Here is a 23,554-nt window from a genome sequence, read left to right on the forward strand (position 1 = left end):
CATACTGACCTCATCACATGTGTAGATGAAATGATATGTCATTGATGTGTAATGAGAAATGTATTGAATCTGTTACCAAATCCTGGGGATACATTATATTTCCTGTTAGCATTGTGACTTTATAGACCCAGACTGGACAGCAGGTATTAGCAAAACCATCTAGTATGCTTGGAGAATAATTTAAGCTGCTAAGTATGGTGAATGAAGTATCAAAATCACGGTATCAAAGACTGTTCTAAAATAAAAAAAGAACTTGATAGTTGCTTCTTATCAGTTCATACCTGCCTGCTACTTCTTTTAAAGGCGGCTTTTCTTTTGCCATGTTAGTGGAAGGTGCCATTTTGGATTCCGTGAAATTGCTGCCCCTGATAAGTTAAAGATATGGTCTGTTATTCATTTAAATCCAACACGTAATCAGAATTGCAGAAGCTTTCAATTTCTGTCTTTCAGCTTTTTTGGAAAGTTAGTCCTGTACTGACTGTGTCTTTGATGAATCTCATTATTCATTTGACTGTATCTCAATGGCTATTTAATTTCAAACTGAGGTTACTTATAACCCTCACAACATATGCAATTGTCCAGTCTTGAGCCATGAACCACCAGCTTGTTGGTGAGGAATATGATTGAATACAAGTTCCTTCAGCTGTAATTTATTTCACATTTTTGTAGCTTCAAAACAGGTTTGAGAGAGTATGCAACCATATTGCAATTTTCTGTGCAAAATTTCTTGAGCATGTTCCCGGCATATTTACTTTGACCGATGTTGATCATCTCTTCGTTGAGCTCTTTTGGGTTTTCAATTGAGTTGTGACATGGTGGTGTCGAACATTTTGACGAGTTGGCTACTCTTCATCTTCAGTTGAAGTTCTAGGTGTGTGTCTAGTTAGTTTCCTAATAGCTGCTGAACTGCAGACTACTCTGTTTGATGGGCCAATCACATGCCTCCAGAAGAGATATCACAACCATCGCTGCCCCCCCCCCCCCCCCCTCCTTCACTGAGTGTGTGGGTCTTCGGGTGTTGAGTTCTCGTGCTGCTTTTCTATCAGGAGTCAACAGATAGAGGTCCCTTCCCCCTGCAGCACCACCACTGGCTGCATCTCTTCTGGAGGCATGTGATTGACCCACCTGTTGTACTCTCAGGAGTGAAGTCTGCAGTCCAGCATCTGCAAAGGAATAAGTTGGACATGAACCTGACACTTCTCCTGAAGACGCCAGATAGGAAACTCTTTGAAATGTTGTGACAAAACATCAACGCAGCTTGACTGATAATCAAAGAAGATTTCATCAATGGAATTTGCTTATAAAACCTGCTTTTCCATGTAATGGTCTGTTGTTTTCTATCTCACTTTGCTCATGCCAAAACTTTTTCTTTCTTTTACCATGTTAGTGGAAGGTGCCATTTTGGATTCCCTGAAATTGCTGCCCCTGATAACTTAAAAGGACGGCCGGTGTGGTCGAGTGGTTCTAGGCGCTTCAGTCTGGAACTGTGCGACCGCTACGGTCGCAGGTTCGAATCCTGCTTTGAGCCTGGACGTCTGTGATGCCCCTAGGTTAGTTAGGTTTAAGTAGTTCTAAGTTCTAGGGGACTGATGACCTTAGATGTTAAGTCCCATAGTGCTCAGAGCCATTTGAACCATTTTGATAACTTAAAAATATGATCTGTTATTCATTTACATCCAACACGCAATCAGAATTGCAGAAACTTTCAATTTCTGTCTTTCACCTGTTATTGAAAGTTAGTCCTGTACTATGTCTTTGATGAAGTTTAGTTTCCCAAGAACTCTCATCTTACGTTGACTCATCATGTCATTCTTTCATTTATTATACCTGCCCAGTAAGATGATTGGTTGTCCACTGAAACAGCGAGAAAGAATTTATTTTGCATCTAAGTTCTGTTATAGGTGTTGGGATCATATTCTGATTTCTGTAGGTTCATTTTCCTTAACATTGTACCAAACTTCTGATAACAAATACATGAAGCCTGTTTTAGACGATAAACTTCTTTCCTTAGTTTGGAATCCTTCATCTCCTCCCTGTATGTTGTGTAACATATGAATTGGTGAGCCTAAACTTCTTCTCGGAAATCATGCTGAAGGAACACGCATTGAACATCCATGTGTTCAGTGTAAAGATCAAGTTCAGCTGCTAAAGCCAACCGGTTACAAAGTGAAGAATGATGAGCAACAAATGAGAAAGATTCAGCGAAGTCCACATTTGTATGAGGGAATAACTTTTTGCAACAAAACAATCCTTATAATATTCAGTATTGCCATTTTCCATTTCTTGCTCTTTGAATACCTCTTTTGAATAAATTGTTTGTTTTGAGTGGTGCTAAATCATCAGTGTCCAAATTTCTTTGCCAAGTAACAACTTATATTCATTATTTAAGGCATCTTTCCATTTTCCCCAATCATCATGACAGCTTTTTTTTAAAATATGAATTTGGCTCTCAAACCATACCAGAACAATCCAGATCATCATAAAAATATTTGGGTTTCAGTTTTCATTGATGTGATGATTATCTAATATCTGGCTGCATGGCATCAGTATCTGATTTTTGATCAGTGTCCTGATCAGTGTTAATGTTCACTGTCTGCTCAGTGTCACTTTATGCCAATTCAAGGGGAACTACTTCTTGATCAACATCAGTGAAATTTGCAAACTTGGCTCTGAAGTCTGTTTGAATGACTTGAATATCAGATATTATTGGCAATGTACTAGTGTTGTACCACTGTTTGCTACAGCATGTTGAAAGTCGGTTATTTTCACATTAAACTTTTTCTCTTCCTATGTCTTCAGGGCAAAGACTCAGTGTTTCCTCAAAAGTGATGATAAAGTGGGGCAAAGGTGCTGTAGTTTAGCCACCTCCTGTTACAAAATAGGCAATTGTAGAGATGACGATATTGCCACACATCACAGTGTAGGACATAATCAAGTCAAACATTTTGTAGTCCATGCTGGATCTAAAACCTTAAATGTAAAAAAAAAAAAAGACAGCAACTGAGATGCACTTTGAAGCAGAACATCCTTAACAATTACTGATTCTTTTTATTGACTTATCATCCCTCAAAGTTTGTTGATGGTATTCTGAAACACCCTGTGTTTGAAAATAAGTAATGCAGTAATCAGGGGCACTCATGTTACAATTTCATTGGATTAAGAAATGTCAATAACAAAAAGAAGGAAATAGTTTAGTATTGTTTCAACTTGGCTGTATACCATCTCCCACCATTGGAATAAAATGACCATTAATATTTCATTGGAGGATTTGTGTATTGATATTTATTTACATCTGTACTTTGCAACTCACCCTATGGTGAGTGTGGTGGAGGGGATTTTGTGTACATCTGTCATTTCCCCCTTTCCTGTTCATCACAAATGGTTTGCTGGGAGAATGATTGATAGTAGCCCTCCATATGAGTTTGAATCTCTCTAATTTCATCTTTGTAGACCCTTGTTGGAGTGTACACCCTTGGAGTTTTAACAACAAACCACACCATAATGCAAAATGCCCCACTTGCTGTGTCTGGCGCTGGAATTGGGTTGGCAGATCTGGGACTCTTTTGCACTTGTGATGAAACATGCCGCTCTTGTTTGGATTGTTTCCATATTCTCTGTAAATCCTTTCTGGTCTGGGTCCTAATTTGATGAACAGTATTAAAGTATCACTCAGATGTGGTATCTGTAAGCTACCTTTTTTTGTGGATGAATTACACTTCCTGAGGATTCTCCCTATGAGTATCAGTCTGCCAGCTGCCATTCTCACAGTTAGCCTTATGTGGTGGCTCCACTTTAAATTGCCCTGTGCATATACTCCTAGATATTTAATGGATGCAACTGCTTCTAGCAATTGTTCAGCATTTGTGTAATCATAAAATGGCAAGTCTTTCACCTATTCATGTGCAGTACATTGTGTTTCTTTGTTTTGAAGGTTAACTACCAATCCCAGCTCCAATTCTCAGCAGAACTTCCTGCATTTCGGTACAATTTTCTAGCATTGAGACTTCTCTGTATACTACAGCATCATCTGTGAAAAGCCTTACAGAGATTCTAGTTTTATCTACTAGTTCATTTATATATATATATTTGGAACAGTAATGGTCCTATAACTCTCTTGTAGTATAGAGTTACATTAACCCCTGAAGATTTCTCTCTATTAAGAATGACCTGCTGTGTACAGTTTGCTAGAAACTTTTCAGTCCATACACAAAGCTGGTCTCGTACACTCCTTTATTATGTGACAGTGCAAAACTTGTATTGCATGCCTTCAGGGCCTCATGGACAAATGAAATAAGCAGGGTTTCACACAGTCTTTGTTGCAGAATCGACATTTAGTCCTACAGAAATTTTTGGTATCCAGTAAGATCATAATATGTGAACATAAAGACATCAAGAATTCTACAACAGACTAATATCAGTGATACAGGCCTATAAGGTGTGTGTGCGCGCGCGCGCGCGCGCGAGAGAGAGAGAGAGAGAGAGAGAGAGAGAGAGAGAGAGAGAGAGAGAGAGAGAGAGAGGTGCTATAAAAAAAATTAACGTCTTTCACATTCTTGATATATTGTGATCCCTGTCAGCCCCCCCTGCGGGTTCGGGGGTAAGAATAGGCCCGCGGTATTCCTGCCTGTCGTAAGAGGCGACTAAAAGGAGTCTCAAACGTTTCGGCCTTCTGTGATGGTCCCCTCTTGGGTTTGACCTCCTTTTTTCTTCCAAATTTCCGTCGTCAGTGCGTGCCATTTGGGGAAGGACACCTTACGTGGTGTTTTTGTATTGGTCCATCATGCTCCACCATCTTGCATGTTACCTATTGTCGTGTGGGGGGGACTACGCCCAACATCTTCTGGGTGGTCTCCTTCTCGCCTTGTGCGCACTCTTCTTCTTAGCGCCTACGACAACTGTGGACCCTTTAAACACCTAAAATCCAGCACGGTAGCCAGTCCATTGTGGTGGGGTCGTCATGTACCCTCTTGGTGGTAGCCCCCTGACCACGCAGGGATCGCACTACAGATGCCTGAGCTGTTTCCTCCCCATGCAAGCCAAGGAGTATGTGCCCATCTTGTCTGGGGCACGGGGACTCCGGGCAACGGGATGTCGGCCAGGTACCCGTTGCTTTGGCTGGGTGGCGCCCTTGGGGAGAGCCCTCGTTCGGAGTAGGTGGCATCTGGGCGGATGTGGCGCAATGAAGCGCAATAAATCACATCAAGCTGGTGGTCGCACGGCCACCAGCGTCTCTAAGCGAGGTAGAGTCGACTTCGATGCTGCGCAGTATGACCCTCAGACGTTCCCCTCGTTGGCTGCGCCATGGGAGGGACGCCGATCTAGTGCCAAGCGGGAGCCTTACGTACCGCAATACCTTGTCTGCAGCAGGACTGATGGTGACTCCTTTCTTCCGACGAAGCCTATGTTTTTTGTGGAACACCTGGAGGATAAGTTTGGGGAAGTGGCGGGGTTGTCAAAAATGAGGAATGGGTCCATCCTCCTCAAGACGTCCTCCCCAGCCCAGTCACGAGCGTTGCTCTTGTGTGATAAGCTGGGTGACGTCCCTGTTACCGTCACTCCCCACAGTAGCTTAAATATGGTCCAGGGGATTATTTACCATCGTGACCTCTTGTTGCAATCCGATGACGAGCTGAGAGCCGACTTGGGACGACGTGGTGTGCATTTTGTCCGTCGTGTCCATCGAGGACCCAAGACAAACAGGGTGGCCACCGGTGCCTTTATCTTGGCCTTTGAGGGTGATGTCTTGCCCGAGAAAGTCAAGGTGATGGTTTACCGTTGCGACGTCAAGCCATACGTGCCTCCCCCGATGCGGTGCTTCCAGTGCTGGAAGTTTGGGCATATGTCCTCCCGTTGCCCATCCAGCGCTACGTGTCGAGATTGCGGACGCCCCTCTCATCCTGATTCTCCATGTGCACCTCCGCCTGTATGTGTTAACTGTGGGGAGCACCACTCTCCATGCTCGCCGGATTGCCCCGTTCTTCATAAGGAGCGGAAGATCATGGAATTTAAGACCCTGGACCGGCTTACTTATCGAGAGGCTAAACAGAAATATGAGAGGTTGTATCCTGCTTCCCTTCGAACATCTTATGCTGCAGCCACGTTATCGTCGCCCGCACGAGCGATGGTTGTCGCTTCATCTGTGCCGCCTTCAGTGGGCCCTCGGGGCCATGTATCTCTGTCTGCGCCCCTCGTGCCTGGGGGCAAGCCTTCCTCTCTTGCCCCCTTAGCAGTTGGGGGCAAACCCTCTTCGGTCGCTCCCCCCAAGCTTACTTCGGGAGTGACATCTGCTCCACAACCGGGAGGCTCGATTCCTCCCCCTCCTTCTCCGGCGGCGTTGCCTCCGCCAGTTCCTCTCTCGCGGAAGGGGTCCCTCGGGGCTCTCCCTTCCTCCGTTTCTTCTCCTTCCCAGCCAGATGTCAGCCAGTGGCTGAAGGTTCCGCCACCTGCTGGTCGTAGGGCTTCTGCGTCGTCGTCAGCCTCCGACGCTCCTTCAGAGAAGCTCTCCCAGCCCTCTCACCCTAAGGGCAGACGTGAGAAGAAGGAACGGAATGTGTCCAAGAAGAAGGACGTTCCGGCGGTTTCAGCACCGCCTGCTGTACATAGTCCTGGCTCCGGGGATGAGGTGGAGATCCTCGCCTCTGCCGCGGATCTCGCCCTCACGGAACCCTTGGGGGCCTCTCCTATGGACTCAGCTGACTCTCCCCCAGTGGCGGCGGTTGGCTCTGAAGCGCTGTCTGCCTCTTAGTCGCATTCACGCCCTCCCAGTCCCTTCCTGCTTCCATTCTCCAATGGAACTGCGGCGGTTATTTCCGCCACCTGCCAGAGCTCCGGATGCTTCTGAGTGATTCCCCTGTTCTCTGCATTGCTCTGCAGGAAACTTGGTTTCCTGCACTGCGGACCCCCGCCCTTCGCGGTTATCGGGGATACTATAAGAACCGTGCTGCCTGTCAACGAGCGTCAGGTGGGGTTTGCCTCTTTGTTCACCACTCTGTCTGTAGCTCGCCAGTACCCCTTCAGACGCCTTTAGAGGCAGTTGCTGCCAGGGTTGAGCTCTCGCCGGCTATTACTGTTTGCTCTGTTTACATTCCTCCGGATGGGGAGCTCCCCCACCATGTCTTGGCTGCGCTGCTGGCTCAACTCCCGCCACCATTGCTGCTTCTGGGCGATTTCAATGCCCACAATCCTCTATGGGGTGGGACTGTCTCCGATGATCGCGGTCGGGCCGTGGAGCATGTGTTGGCTCAGCTCGACCTTAGCCTCTTGAACACCAGTGCTCCCACGCATTTCAGTGTGGCCCATGGCTTGTTCTCGGCCATCGATCTCTCTATTTGCAGCCCTGGACTTGTCCCATCCCTCCACTGGAGGGTGCATCCTGACCTGTGTGGCAGTGACCATTTTCCCATCTATTTGTCACTGCCACCGTGTCATTCTTCTGGGCGCTTGCCCCGCTGGGCTCTCCACAGGGCTGACTGGCCAGCTTTTACTTCCGCTGTAACCATTGCGTCTCCCCTGCAGGGTGACATTGACGAGGTGGTCCGTGTTTTCACCACGTCCATCATTTCGGCGGCCGAGGCTGCCATCCCCCGTTCCTCTGGCCTCCCTCGGCGGAAGGCTGTCCCCTGGTGGTCGCCGGAGATTGCTGAGGCTATTCGCGACCGTAGGCGGGCTCTCCAGCGTCATAGGCGGCACCCGTCTCTGGAGACCCTCATCGCCTTTAAGAGGCTCCGTGCCTTCGCCCGTCGTCTTATTGCACGGCGTAAGCAGGAGTGTTGGGAGAGGTACGTCTCCTCCCTGGGCTCCCGTGTCTCGTCCTCGCACGTGTGGTCCCGGATCCGGCGGATTTATGGCTCCCAGAACCCTATGGGTGTCCCTGGGCTCTCCTTGGACGGCGCTGTCTGCACGGACGCTGCCGCCATTGCTGAACGGCTAGCCGTGCACTTTGCTCAGAGCTCTGCGACTGCATCCTATCCCCCCGCCTTTCGCTCTCTCAAGGAGCGAGCCGAGCGGACGCTGTTCTCATTCCACACGCGTCGTTCTGAAACATACAATGCTCCTTTCAGCGAGAGGGAATTCCTCGCCGCCCTCGCCGATTGCCCTGATACAGCACCAGGCCCAGACTGCATCCACGCGCAGATGCTGAAGCATCTCTCCAGGGACTGCCAGAGACACATTCTCGCGATATTTAATCGCATTTGGAGCGAAGGCGTGTTCCCGTCGCAATGGCGAGAGGGTGTTATTGTCCCCATCTTGAAACCCGGTGCGGACCCACTGGCGGTGGACAGCTATCGTCCCATTACCCTCACCAACGTTTTGTGCAAATTGCTCGAACGTATGGTGGGGCGGCGTTTGTGTTGGGTCCTTGAGTCGCGTGGTCTCCTCGCTCCATCCCAGGGTGGCTTCCGTCGGGGCCGGTCTGCAGTGGACAATTTGGTGCGGCTGGAATCTGCTGTCCGTACGGCTTTTGCCCGACGTCAGCATCTTGTTGCTGTATTTTTCGATCTGCGGAAGGCGTATGACACCACATGGAGGCATCACATCCTCGCCACGTTGCATGGGTGGGGTCTTCGTGGTCGGCTCCCGGCTTTTCTTCAAAACTTTTTATTGCGCCGCTCTTTCCGGGTGCAAGTCGGTGCCACCTCTAGTTCCTCTTATATACAGGAAAATGGGGTCCCGCAGGGCTCGGTGTTGAGCGTCTCCTTATTTTTAGTGGCCATTAATGGTCTGGCAGCAGCAGTGGGGTCGTCGGTGTCTCCTTCTTTGTATGCCGACGACTTCTGCATCTCATTTAGCTCCACGACTACGGGAGTCGCCGAACGCAGGCTGCAAGTCGCCGTTCGCAAGGCAGCATCATGGGCACTGACTCATGGCTTTCAGTTCTCTGCTGCCAAGACTCGAGTAATGCACTTCTGCAGGCGTTGGACGGTCCACCCTCATCCTGCACTTTACCTCGACGGCCACCTGCTTGAAGTGGTGGACACTTGCCGCTTCTTGGGACTCGTGTTTGATGCCCGGCTCACATGGGTTCCTCATGTTACTCAGCTGAAGCAAAAATGCTGGCGGCACCTCAACGCCCTCCGCTGCCTTAGCCACACGTCTTGGGGTGCAGATCGCTGCACGCTGCTGCGGTTGTACAGAGCCCTTGTGCAGTCCCGGCTTGATTATGGGAGCCTGGCCTATGGGTCTGCGTCCCCCTCAGTGTTAAAGTTGTTAGACCCCATACACCACTGTGGGGTTAGGCTTGCCACTGGCGCTTTTCGCACCAGCCCCGTGGATAGTCTACTGGTGGAGGCCGGGGTTCCCCCACTGCGGGTTCGCCGCCATCGTCTGCTTGTCGACTATGCTGTCCACGTTCATTGCTCGCCAGATTATCCCAATCGTCGCCTGCTTTTCCCTGCTATGGTCCTCCATCTGCCCGAACGGCGCCCTAGGTCTGGGCTTTCCATAGCTGTCCGTGTCCAGTCCCTGCTGTCAGAACTGGGGTCATTCCCTCTTCTGCCTCCCTTCCGGGTCCGTACACCTACGCCTCCCTGGTGTTTGTCCCGGCCGTCCGTCCGTCTGGACATGGCACAGGGACCCAAGGACTCGGTTCCGCCTGTGGCCCTCCGTCGCCGTTTTCTTGCTCTCCTCGCCTCATTTTCGGACTGTGAGACTGTCTACACGGATGGTTCCCTGGTTGATGGTCGCACTGCCTACGCTTTTGCTCACGCTGCCCATGTTGAGCAACGCTCCTTGCCGGCTGGCAGCAGTATTTTTACTGCAGAGCTGGTGGCCATCTTGCGAGCTCTTGAGCATATGCGTTCCTGCTCAGATGCGTCCGTCGTCATCTGCAGTGACTCCCTGAGCAGCCTTCAGGCCATCGACCGCTGCTATCCCTTCTCTCCTCTGGTGTCCTCCATTCAGGAATCTGTTTCCGCCATTGCCCGTTCTGGTCGTTCGGTGGTCCTGGTTTGGACGCCCGGTCATGTTGGCATCCCAGGGAACGAACGTGTAGACAGGCTGGCCAAAGGGGCGATCGACGCCCCGGCTTTGGAGATCGGCCTTACGGCTCGCGACCAGCAGATGGTGTTGCGCCGTAAGGTACTTGGGATGTGGGCTGCTGAGTGGCGTGGCATGACAGCCCCGAATAAACTGCGGGCTGTCAAGGAGACGACCGCCGTGTGGCGTTCCTCCCTGCGGGCTTCTCGCAGGGACTCGGTAGTCCTGTGTCGGCTGCGCATCGGCCATACGTACCTAACGCACGGCCATCTCTTGCGTCAGGAGGATCCCCCCCTGTGTCAGTGTGGGTCCCGGCTGACGGTCGGCCACATTTTGCTGGAGTGTCCTCGACTGCGCACACTCCGGCAATCTTTTAATCTCCTGGGCACTTTGGCTCTGGTTTTATCTGACGATGCCTCCAGGGCTGATGACGTTTTAAATTTTATCCGTGGTAGTCCGTTTTATGGTTCGATTTAGGGAGGTCCTGCACCTTTCCCTTTCTGTGTCTTTTGTCCTTGCGTCTGTTGCTGTTCTGGTGTGCCGTGAGATGGTTGACTCTTTCCCATTTTTGTTCTCGTGGTCAGTCAACCAGTCTCCGGCCATCTTCCTTTCTTCTGTTTCTTTCTGTCTGGTGTGCCTCTGTCCTGTTCATGTTTGTAGTGTTTGTTGCCGCATTTGTGTTCTTTTAGCGCCTGGGGGGACGTCTCCTCCCCCTTCGGTTTTTACCTGCTCCGTCGATTTTGGGCTCGCCTGATTTTGGAATGGGGGACTGATGACCTTCGCTGTTTAGTCCCCCTTAAACATCCCAACAACCACCACCACCCTGTCAGCCATCCAGATTTAAGTTTTCTGTGATTCCCCTCTATTGCTTAAGGCAAATGCTGGCACTGTTCCTTTGGAAAGTGCACAGCCGATTTCCTTCCACACCCTTTCCTAATCTGAGCTTGTGCTCTTTCCCTAATCATCCTTTTGTTGACAAGGTGTTAAACTCTAATCAACCTGCCTACCTACCTACCATTGACACAATGCAGCGGAGACTAGGCATCTGTTCATTATCGTGAACTGGATTTGTTCAGTTCTGATGCATACAATTTTTCATTTCATAAAGATCTGAGACTTTAAGTCAGTGTGTAAAATTATCAAAATTAATAAAAAAATCAGATGACAGCTCAGGCCTTGGATGTTTGGCAGTATGGTAGCTGTTCCTATGTAATGTCTGAGAGACTCCTCCATAATGCTTTGACCATCCATGATTATTAATCATTTATTTCATAGGCTTAAGGTTGTTGAAGATCATTAAAATACTTGTTATGCTGGGAACTATTCCCAATTTATGATCAGACCAGTGGAGTCATTTTCATTTGTGATCTGATTAATTTTTGTCTTTTGTAAGCGGAACAGTGTGTTTTCATTCATTTTGCCTTTAGCTGATACAGTGAAAGAGTTGGTGTCTGGTCCCTGTCTCGTTATTTATGCAGCAACACATTTGAGCAAATGTTTTTCATGGTATTTAAGAGCCTTTAAAAATTTGTATGTTTATCTGATTCTTTTCATATTTTGAAGCGATTTGTTAAATATGAAGGTTACGAGTCCATGAGTGCATAGCAGGATTCGCCATTTCTTGATATTGATTGAGCAAAGCAACTTGAATCAGCTATTTGCTAAAACTGTTTGATTTTGTGTTGCCACATTCCCTCCCTCTTGTTACCGAAAGGTTTCTCTACAATCTATGTTGACCATTGATCACTACACTCACCTTTTTATTAGATTAGAATAGATTCAGTTTTAGTTCCATAGACCAAAAATTGATATGATTCTCGTGGGTGTGGAACATGTCAAAAAGTATAACATAAAAAACATAAAACATTTGAATATAGTATTTACTACCCTGGTCATTTGTAAGGAGATTGCCAAAATATTTACAGAATTAATATGTTGTCAGAATGAAACATTGCTATGTACTTTTAATAAATTTATCATACACAAAATACCTAATCTTCACTGTTGTGACCAAGTGCTGTCAAAACTGAAATCTAACATACATTTTTACTTAAGCTGGTGTAACAGTCCCTGTTCAGATATCCATCTATAGAGTAGAAGGAGTTGCCCATCAAAAAGTCTTTCAAACTCTGTTTAAACCATGCTTTATCTGAAACCAAGGTTTTAATGGTTGCTGGCAATTTATTGAAAATGTGTGTTCTTGAATATTGGACCCCTTTTTGGACCAAGGTAAGTGATTTTAGGTCTTTATGTAAACTGTTCTTACTCCTAGTATTGATACCATGTATTGGGTTATTGGTTGGAAATAGATATATATTACTTGCAACAAATTTCATTAAGGAATAAATGTAATGAGAAGCAGTGGTTAGAATACAAAGTTCCTTGAACAGATTTCTACATGATGTTCTTCAATTTACACCACAAATGATTCTTATAACATGCTTTTGCACACTAGAAACTTTTTCTTGGTTTGATGGGTTACCCCAGAATATGATCCCGTATGACATAATAGAATGAAAGTAAGCAAAGTGTGCAGGTTTTTTTATGTTTATATCTTCTACATGTAACATCATTCTCACTGCAAATACAGACTTGTTTAGGCACTTAAGCAATTCTGTGATATGCTCTTCCCAACTGAATTTATTATTGAGTTGTAAGTCCAGAAATTTAACACTGTCAACCTCTTCAATTTGCATGTACCTTATACACGTGCTGGAAGTAAATATCTTACAGGTTCTGAACTGCATATAGTGGATCTTTTCAAAGTTTATTGGCAGTGAATTAGCTTTAAACCATTCATTAATGTCAGTGAAAATTTGATTAGCAGCTATTTCTAAGTCTCTTCTTGACTTGCTATGTATTGCAACGTTTGTATCATCTGCAAACAATGAAGACTGTTTACTGCACAGATATGTTGCAGTCACACCCTTTGTTTCCTGTTAGTTAAAGAAGACTCAAACCATTTCACAACATTGCCCGGGACACCTTAATATTCTAATTTACTTAAGAGAATGCTGTGGTTCACACAGTCAAAGGCTTTTGGCAGATCACAGAAAATGCAAGTAGCCTCTAATTTATTATCTAATGAATTAAGTACATTCTCACTGTAAGTTTAAATAGCTGTCTCTATATCAGAACCCTTAAGAAACCCAGACTGTGACTTGGACAATATATTATTTGCAGTCAGATGCCTAAGGAGATATTTTTGAGAAAGCCAGCAAGTAAAGAGGCTTAACTTCAGCATATTTTAGCCAGTCTGGAAATGTTCTGCCAATAAGAGATTGATTACACAATTTAAGATAGGACTCAGCTCACATGAGCACTCTTTGATTTACTTTGTTGACATTACCGTACCCACTAGAATACTTCGATTTTAAGGATTTTATGATGGATGCTACTTCTTTGGGAGACTTTGAGTGTCGCTTCCATTTTTAAATACTGGTCTCAGATACTCCATTGCACTGTTCACTGAACCTGATAACCCAATCTGTCAGTAAAAGAAGTGAAATACTTGTTTAGGAGGTTTGCAACATTACATGCATTTGTTACCAAAGTCTCATTTATTTTTAGAGCTATCTGGTCCTCTTCCTTTATGGCCCCAGCTGTCTCTGTTCACTATATCCCATACAGTTTTTATTTTGTTGCCTGATGTAATTATCTTTTTCTCATAATAAAGCTGCTTTGATTTCTGGATTACTTGCTTCAATATTTTCGTGTATTCTTTGTAATGCATTACAATGCTAACATCAGAGCTGTTCCTAGATGGTAGATAGAGTCTCCTTTGTGTCCCACATGATATCTTTATTCTTTGTGTAATCCATGGTTTATTTTTTGACTTCTGTGTGATTTGAGTTACCTTTAGGAGAAAGCAATTTTCAAAAATTGAAGTAACTTTAGTAATGAGTGCTTTGTATTTTCGATTTGAGTCAGAAGGTTTGTATACGTCTATCCAGTTCATGTCTTTGAGCAGTTTCCTGAATTTCTCAATTTTTGACTGATTTATTAACCTTCTGTACTCAGATTTAATAGACTTATTATCCTGGCAAGTTTCAACATTTAACACAAGATGCTGCATGTCATGATCAGATATCCCATTTACTATTGGTTTTGTGATATGACTTTTTTTCCCTAGATTTGTCTACGAAGATATTATCGATAGCAGTCTCAGAACATTTACATATCCTGAAACTTCCTGGCAGATTAAAACTGTGTGCCGGACCAAGACTGGAACTCGGGACCTTTGCCTTTCGCGGGCAAGTGCTCTTCCCTGCGAAAGGCAAAGGTCCCGAGTTCGAGTCTCGGTCTGGCACACAGTTTTAATCTGCCAGGAAGTTTTATATCAGTGCACACTCCGCTGCAGAGTGAAAATCCCATTCCATTTACATATCCTAGTTGGGGAGTTCACAGTAGGAACAAAATTGAATGATGGTATTACTGATTGCAATAATTATTCACTGACTGATTGACAATAAACCCTATGGCTTTTGCATTCTCAAAATCTTCAGTTTGTGTAAAAAGAAGAAAGAAACATATAGTTGATTCAGTATCTTGTAGGGTAACTATGTTACCGCATTGGCTCTAGAGCAAAACACTTGCTTCCTTGTATACAGTTGGTGATTGAAAACTTTCAGTATCATAAATAGTTTCAGAAATATTTTAGGCTATGTGATTAATGCAATATAAAATTAAAATTGTTCTTCAAACTGTTGTGTTATGATAGCCATGTGATCAAAACCTGTGGTAACTATAAATAAATGCATTGGCTATCAAGGTAATCACATTACTCGTAAAATTGTGCATATGGATGTATCACTGTTGCATAGTTCTCCAGAATGCCTTCATAATGGTAATCCCCTCCCATGTACCATTATCATCTGACACAAAACATACTAGGTGACAGAGTAATCAGAACTTTGGACTACATATGTTTAGGACTGATAGGTTTCAAATCGATATCTAGCAGTCCAGAAGTAGATTTGGAAAAAATGATGTACTGTCCTGAGATTAAATGTTTGACTTACATTCTTTTCTTTTTTTATATTTTTCACTACAGATTCACAGAAGCATTTCACAATGCCATAACCAATTTCAAACAGCCAGTGGTCATATTCAGACTTTCAGTGGGTACAAAAAAGGAAACAAAGATTCATTTTACATTTATAAAATCTAGCAAGGAACTGGCTATGTAAGGATAAAAAAGAATAAAATTGTTAATTTTATCCATGATGGATGCTGTTGAACTCCGTGACTGTTCCTTTAACAGGAAATGTTGAAGAAAATCTGCAGTCAGTCACTTTTGAAGGCAGTTTATTTGAAACACAATCTGTTTTGGGCTTATGCTCATCTTGAGGGTAATTTCATGTTTCACTCCAAAGAAGTCATATGAAGCATCACATTTCTATATTCACACTCTTAATTCTACGTAAAATGTTTTACCCACAGCTTATAACATTTTTAGTGGAATTAGTGTATGAATATAGAAATATGGTGTTTCAAATAACTACTTTACAGTCATATATGCATTTGATCCATATTGTGCTCTGATTTTCAATGAGCAAAGACAAAACCGAATTTAATCACTTGAAGATCAGCATAATCCTTGAATCAGTAGTGTTTTGAATAAACCATATCCAGAAGTGACTGATGGATTTTACTCAGTGAATAAAATCATACCTAAAGACACATGCTGTAAGCAGTTTCTGTTGTTTTAACAACATAACTGAAGGAAATAGCTGGCAGAGGTTGAGGCTACGTAGCCAAAGTGAAGTCCTCTCTTTTTCTGTTGATAAATATCAATATATGTGAAAGGTATATCAGCTCCGACAGATTTTATTGTTATAATTATTAGAGTATGCAATGTAATTTTTTTAACCATTCATTCATTTTTAAAGCTGTTTAAATATCACAATACTCTTAATGTATGTGCAGTACCTATAAAATGTGAGGATACTGCAAGAAGAATTGGACAGAGCACTGAAAGACCTAAGTCGAAACAAAGCACCTGGAGTAGACAACGTTTCCTCAGAATTATCGAGACCTTTGGGAAATCTAGTCACGACAAAACTATTCCATTTGATATGGCAGCTACACTAGTCAGGTGAAATACCCTCAGGTTTCAAGAAGAATGTAATAATTCTAATGCCAAAGAAGTTAATTGCTGACAGTTGCGAATATCACTGAATCATTTGTTCAACAAGTCACAGTCACAACATATTAATACGGATTATCTAGAGAAGAATGAAAAGACTTCAAGAAGCTGGCGTGGGAGAGCAGTTTGGATTCTGGAAAAAATGGAGGAACAAGCAAGACAATACTGATCATATTAGTTGTTTTAGAAGGTACACTTAGAACAAGTAGATCTACATTTTTAGCATTTGTATATTTAGAGAAAGCTGTAGATTATATTGACAGGAAGGAAGCTTTAAAATTCTGAAGATAGTGCCGATGAAACACAGGAAGGAAAGGCTATCTACAACTAGTACTGAAAGCACACTGCAGTAGGTTCCTCTCTGAGTTTGCTGATGCAATAGCTCCATACTTAACAATCATATACGACCATTCACCCGATGAAAGATCCATTCCCAAAGACTGGAAAGTTGCACAATATCATTAACGCCGATAAGCAGCAGGATTTTTAAATGTGTATTGTGTTCGAACAGTTGAATTAGCTCGAAGAGAACGGTCTATTGACACACAGTCAACAGGGATTTATAAAACATTGTTCTCGTGACACACAACTAGCTCTTTACTCACACAAAGTGTTGAGTGCTATTGACAGTTGGTTTCAAATTGATTCTGTATTTCTAGGTTTCCAGAAGGCTTTAGACACTGTACCACACAAGCAGCTTGTAGTGAAATTGTGTGCTTATGGATTATCGTCTCAGTTATGTGACTGGATTGTAATTTCCTGTCAGAGAGGTCATAGTTTGTAGTAATTGACAGAAGGTCATCGAGTAAAACAGATGTGATTTCTGGCGTTCCCCAAGGTAGCATTATATGCCCTCTGCTGTTCCTTATCTACATAAATGATTTAGGAGGCAATATGAGCATCCGTCTTAGGTTGTTTGCAGGTGATTCTGTCATCAAAAGATGAAAAAAAAAAATTCCAAAACAATTTAGAAAAGATATCTATGGTGCGAAAATTGACAATTGATCCTAAATAATGAATAGTGTGAGTCATCCACATGAGTCAAAAAGGAATCCGTTAAACTTAAATCAGAGATCACAAGGAAAGGTGCATTTCATTTTTCCAACGGGCTGTATGAGATTGGAATAATAGAGAATTATTGTGAAAATGGTTTGATGAACCCTCTGCCAAGCAGTTAAATGTGATTTGCAGAGTATCCATGTGGATTTAGATGAAAGAGTTGAAGGGTGTTAAAGGGGAGAAGTAGTGCGAAAGCAGTCGGACTACTTGTAGCCTATCCCTGATGTTACTCAGTCTGTATATTGAGCAAGCAGCAAAGGAAACAGAGGAAAAATTTGGAGAGAACCTCATATTTCGAGGACAGGAAATAAAATCTTTGAGCTTTACCAAAGACATCGTAATTCTGTCAGAGACTGCAAGAGGATGTGGAAGATCAGTGGAATGGGACAGATATTTGCTAACCAATTTTCTGGGTTGTATGGTAATGCTTCATGAATTTCTTTGTTCCTGACATTTTGTCCAGAGCTGTGTTGGGCATTTTCAGAGACGCTCCTGGTTCCATTGAATCTTGCCTATTCACATGTTGGACATCAGAGACTGACAAAAATATTGTGATAAGGAGCCATTGTGAAGTTTACATGCGATCAGCAGAGATAGAGCTAGTTAAAGATAAGACTTAACTAACAAACTGTCATAGACCAAGATAAAACCTGTCTATTAATTCTATGGAGCTGCTTTTCATATATTACTAAGTTTCTTGGCTTCTTCTTTTCTGTTAAAACTGTCCAGATGTTTAATATTTCAATGTGTTCTGGATAATAATTGAAGACATGTGTGGAAAAACGGGTTAACTCAAATGTAAAAGCTTAGAAGTAAGTGTTGCCATCTGTTGCTCAGCAACAGATGGCAACATTTATCTCTAAGCTGTTAGCCTGTTTTTCCACACATGTCTTCAATTCATCATTGAAGATAAAATCTTGGATTTGAAAAAGTGCACGTGATAGCTGCCTGACTGAAGAGGGTGCTATGCTACAGCTGATTTTTGTAATTACCCTAGCCAGTAAAGATTCTTTTTTATCTTTGTTGAATGTTTATTCACACTTCTGTTTGTAGTTTCAATGTAGACTTTACTACAGATAGGATCACTTTATTATCTGTCTGTATGTCTGACTGTTAAGACACCTTTTTGTCAGGAATGGGTAGAGGTATCAAGTTAATATTTATGTCACATACAAAGGACTACGCTCCCTTGGTGATGCAGAAAGTTAAGCTTCTAATCAATTCAATCCAAAGATATGGCCAGTAACAGCACATATTTCAGTACTTGCAAACTCACTCATCATAACTTAGATTGTACTTCCCATTGACCCAGAATCATGAAATTTGAGAATAAGCAAGATTTCCCAGTATAAGTAAAGGAAAAAATTCAAAAATTGTTAATTTTTAGCCATAAAAAAGAATTTTTTGCCATTTGTTGTCCATCTGTCTGGCCATCTGTTAAGATCTCTTTTTCTCACGAATGGGTTTAGACATCAAGTTGACATTTATGTTGGGTACTGATGTCTGTGGACCCTTGGCACTGTAAATAATTGAAGCTCAATCCAGTCAAAAGATATGGCCATATATGTCTCATATTTTGATGAAATCTCATTCATCAAAACCTTAAGATAGATTAGCCGTATAACTGTCAGGCCAGTCTAGTGGTAAAGCATATATCTGGAAACAGAGACGTTGCCAGATCTAATCTTGGTCTGACTACGTATTTGTATCATCATCACCATCATCATCATCTATTTACATAATTAAGTTTATATGGAACCTTCAGAACATGAGTCATACTTGCACTTGTCCAGTTTTTTCATAAAAGGGAAAGAACCTGTATTCTTCCCTCATTGTTTTTCATCCTTGTCCTTCAGCCTGCTGCTGTTATTTGGTTGCAGAACTCTATTTACTTCTTTTATGGAATTATCATTTTTATGTTTAATTCATGCTTTAATTCATTGTGTAGGTGCTCTGGTGCACAAATTCTTTTGGCTCTGTGGACGAGAGTTTTAATGACACCCCTCTTTTGCAGTGAACAATGGTTGGAGATCTTATGTAAATATCTGTCTGTATATTTGACCATTTCCGTGGTAAACTTGACCTTTGAACTTAAATTATTTTAGATAATGAAGTAATTGCTATAAAGCTTTTTTATCATGTGACTAAACTACAAAAAATCCTTCCATGAACCAATACCAATGAGATTTATTTTTTTATTTTTTCCAGAGCTGACTGTTTAAATTTTTCCTACATCAAAGTCAGCAATTGCAGAATGCAGTGGGTTACCCACTGCAACACTATCAACTTGATCATTGAATTCACTATTCATACAACCCAGAAGAAACACCATCAGCTAAGACAGGCAGTCATGAAAGCCATAATTGAAACCGATAGTATCTTGAAAAAGGGTTGAGAGATGAATATTAACAAAAGTAAAACAAGGATAATTGAATATAGTAAAATTAAAATCAGATGATAAATAGATTAGGAAGTGAGACCCTAAAAGGAGTAGACAAGTTTTGCTATTTGGACAGTAAAGTAATTTAGTATGGCCAAAGTAAAGAGAATATGAAATGCAGATTCTCAAACACTTTACTTGCTAGTAAAGTGTTTCTGAAAAAGAGAAATATTATAACATACTTATAACATATATTACAAATTTAAGTGTTAGAAAGCCTTTTCTGAAAATATCTGCCTGCAGTGTAGCATTGAACGGAAGTGAAATGTAGACAGTGAACAGTACAGAGAAGTAGAGAATTGAAGCTTTTGGAATGTGGTAATGCAGAAGAATCCTGATAATTAAATTGGCAGATTGTGTAACTGATGAAGAGATACTGATTCGAATTGGGGAGAAAAGTGTGTTATGACACAACTTCCCTAAAAGAAGGGATTGGTTGCTATGAGACATCAAGGACTAGCTAATTTGGAAATGGAGGGAAGTGTGTGTGTGTGTGTGTGTGTGTGTGTGTGTGTGTGTGTGTGTGTGTGTGTGTTAGAGAGAGAGGGGGGGGGGGTAAAAATTGTAGAAGGAGACTGTGCTGTGACTGCAGTGATCAGGTTCAGGTGGGTGCAGGTTGCAATAATTAGGCATACACTAAGAGGCTTGCACTCGTGTGTGTGTGTGTGTGTGTGTGTGTGTGTGTGTGTGTGTGCATGCCTTTATTTTGCACACTTTTCACAACTTCTTCCAATAATTTGCTTCTTTTAATTAGACTAGGTTCACTTTTTTAGCCTTACCTTCTACTTGCTTGATGCCCTTAGTCATCTCGTTAAGCACATTTTATTCCTGATGTGTGTAATCATTTGTGTTTATTAACTAATATTGTTTTTATGTCTCATCAATTCTACACTGCTTCGATGACAACCTGCCTCTTCTCACAACTTGTATCCATCTCACACTTTCGACAATCGTGTTATTCATTAGCACTGATGAAGATCCTCAATTTGTCAGTGTTTCAAAGTGATTCTTGCTGCTGTTGATCATGTGACATCTTTCGTTCATCATCTTTTGTTACTTTTACCTTGTTCTTTGCAGGACTGAAGGAGCAGATGTTGGCTTTGTTAAAAGCATAGAAAAAGATAGTCTACTGTCCTTAGTGCGTGAAAATGTACACATCTGTCTTGATGCCACTGAGCTAAGGACATCTGCAGTGAATGCTGTTGACAAACTGAATCACTTTAGAGAAGATATGGATCTGGATTTGAATAATGGTAAGCAGCATGTATCCAGCTAAATAGCTTTAAAACATTCCTTAATGGGTAGTTAGTTGTCTTCAGCAGCAGTGCAAAAAGCATTATTTTGGAAAACTGCCTTGTATTTACAGTGTATATGTCTGTATTTTTAGTAAATTTTTCAACTGTTTTATTTAGCCAGTAGTTTTTCCAGATATTCCGTATGCTGTCATAAGACGTAGACACAATAACACTACATACCCCAAGTAGATTTTTGACGGTTGTCACAGATACATGAGCTAAGTGGGCACTAGCAGTTTATACCAACACGTCATCACAATGAGTAGATTGGTGGTCAGAACTCTTTCACAGATGTAATAGTATGTATGAAATATCAGGAAGCAGATGAAGTACTTTCCCCAGGAGGTTCATTTTAATATGTCCAACCTTGTAGCTATCATTGTCTAGAGATATACATGTGATACTTTTCCCAGCTCAAATAATCTATTTTGGTCAGTTAATAGCCTGCACATAAGGTACAAGGAGACCAAGTATGTCTTTTCCATGCAGTTCACATACACTCACAACAACTGGTTATTCCAGCAGTATTATTTACTCATCCATGTGACAAGTAATGTTCAGGGTTGATTCAGTGTTCCAAAACCACCTTATTTACATATTCTGAACCCAGTCAAACTTATGTGAAGTAAAGTAAATGAATTTTTACCCAAAGACTTTTTAGAAAGAACACTGTGGCTAAACTAAACTTCAAGAGGTCTTCCATAAACCCTTTATATCGATAGCTGGTCACAGTGCTGCAATTTCTGATTCCCGAGTTCTTCTTCTTCTTCTTCTTCTTCTTCTTCTCCTTCTCCTCCTTCTCTGCCTTCTCCTCTGCTGTCTTTTTATAGAACACTGATGATCATTGTAGAGTCTTCTTATTTATTCTCAGCTTTTTTAAACAATGTGGCAATATCTGAGATGTTGAGTCAGAGCAACTGTGAAACTCTTCTCCAATCAAGTCCTTCTTACTTTCAGTGTTTACGTGAATGGAGCTTTAGTTTTCACTTCAAAATCTGTGCCCAAAATATGACACTCTTCTGTATTTGTGATTGTGACTGCAAGTTTTTGCCGGCGTAGTGAAGTAGCTTGCCACTGGTCACATGATCTACTTACTTAGGATGAACCAGTACTTCCACATGTCAGCTGCCTTTAGTTTATATAAGGGGCATTCAAATGAAACCCAGTCACTAGTGTAAAATAACGGTAATGATTTTATTAACTCAAAAATGTAGTTGTACACAGTACACATACTCAAAAATAGTCACCAAAATTGATGGCACATTTATCCCATTGTGTCACTAGCTGGTTGATTCCATCCTCGAAGAAGTCAGTAGGCTGTTGTCAGATCCAGGCCTGGACCCAGCCACACACTTCATTGTCCATTGTAATTGATGTGTGCAAATAGCTTGTTTTAGACGTTCAAACACATAAAGTCACACAGTGAAAGGTCGGGACTGTATGGTGGATGTTCCACCATTTCCCACAGAAACTGCGGCAATGTCATCTTGACGACATTGGCCGTTTATGGGCAGGCATTATCATGCAGGAAGATAAAGCCATTGGACAACACACCTCAGTATTTCGACTTGATGGCTTCTCTATGGTTCTGCAAAGTGGCTTGATAAAGCTGGGCATTGATAGTGGTTCCCCGTTCCATGAACTCGACAAGCAGTGGTCCCTTGTGGTCAGAACAGAAGGACATCATGACCTTACCAGAACAGGTGTGCACAGCCTTTGGTTTCTTTGGAGGTGGCGTAGTTGCATGTTTCCACTTCTTGCTCTGACGCTTGTTTTCCGGTTCAAAATGGTGACACCATGTTTCGTCACCTGTGACAGCACACGACAGAAAGCCGTATTCGTACCTATGATAATGTTTCAGTGACTCAAAGACAGCGCCATTCAAGTATTGCACTGTTCAGCGGTCAGTTGGTGGGGAACCCACTGCGCACAGATTTTTCAAAAGTTCAAGTGTTGATGTATATGGTGTGTGTGTGGTGCCCACACTAATACCCAGTAACTGATGGATCTCATCCATGGTGAGTCTGTGATTTTCCAGACTAAAGCATTCACTTTTGCAACCATTTCCGGTGTGATGACACGATGCGCCTATCCAGGACGAGCATCATCTTTCAGTGACTTGTGCCAGCAAAGGAATCGTTTGTGCCATTCCACATCACTTGAACAACTCAGATTGTACTCACCGTACACAGCCTTCATCCATCGATACATTTCACGGCCTCCAACTCCCTCCACCGCCAAAAATTGAATCACTCCTTGTTGTTCCTGCTTACTCGCCTGCCTGTGCGGTAGTGTACGATAACTTGTGTGACCACCTTCTGTTCGGTGTGAAACCACACTGGCCCTATGCAAGAACAAACGATGCGCACATGTCAGTCTCTCTGCCAATAGATGGGGTCACACACAGTTAAGTGGTGCCACCTTATGTGTAAGGCAAAGGTAGACACAGTGACCAGATTTCATTTGAATGAACCTCATCATAAATGAGGTTTTAATTGTATTAAGATTCTACTCCTTGTGTCAGTACAGGTAACACATAGCACTTAACAGTTCGTCAGTGTGTGCAAATTGAAAATCACAATGTTATATGTCACATATTAAGAGTTTCTGAAATGCTGCCCAGCAGTGCTAATTTTA

General features: G+C 42.8%; 1 protein-coding gene across 1 annotated transcript in view; it reads left to right on the forward strand.

The window, feature by feature from the left end:
- The window catches only part of LOC124804721 (exosome complex component RRP45-like), a 66,893-nt gene that overhangs the window by 8,054 nt on the left and 35,285 nt on the right, over positions 1-23,554 (forward strand). The window contains exon 6 of the mRNA XM_047264997.1: positions 20,700-20,875. Coding sequence (XP_047120953.1) covers positions 20,700-20,875 — 176 coding nt within the window. The remainder of the gene's footprint in view (positions 1-20,699; positions 20,876-23,554) is intronic.

Source organism: Schistocerca piceifrons, chromosome 7 (genome assembly GCF_021461385.2).
Source record: "Schistocerca piceifrons isolate TAMUIC-IGC-003096 chromosome 7, iqSchPice1.1, whole genome shotgun sequence".
Lineage (NCBI taxonomy): Eukaryota > Metazoa > Arthropoda > Insecta > Orthoptera > Acrididae > Schistocerca > Schistocerca piceifrons.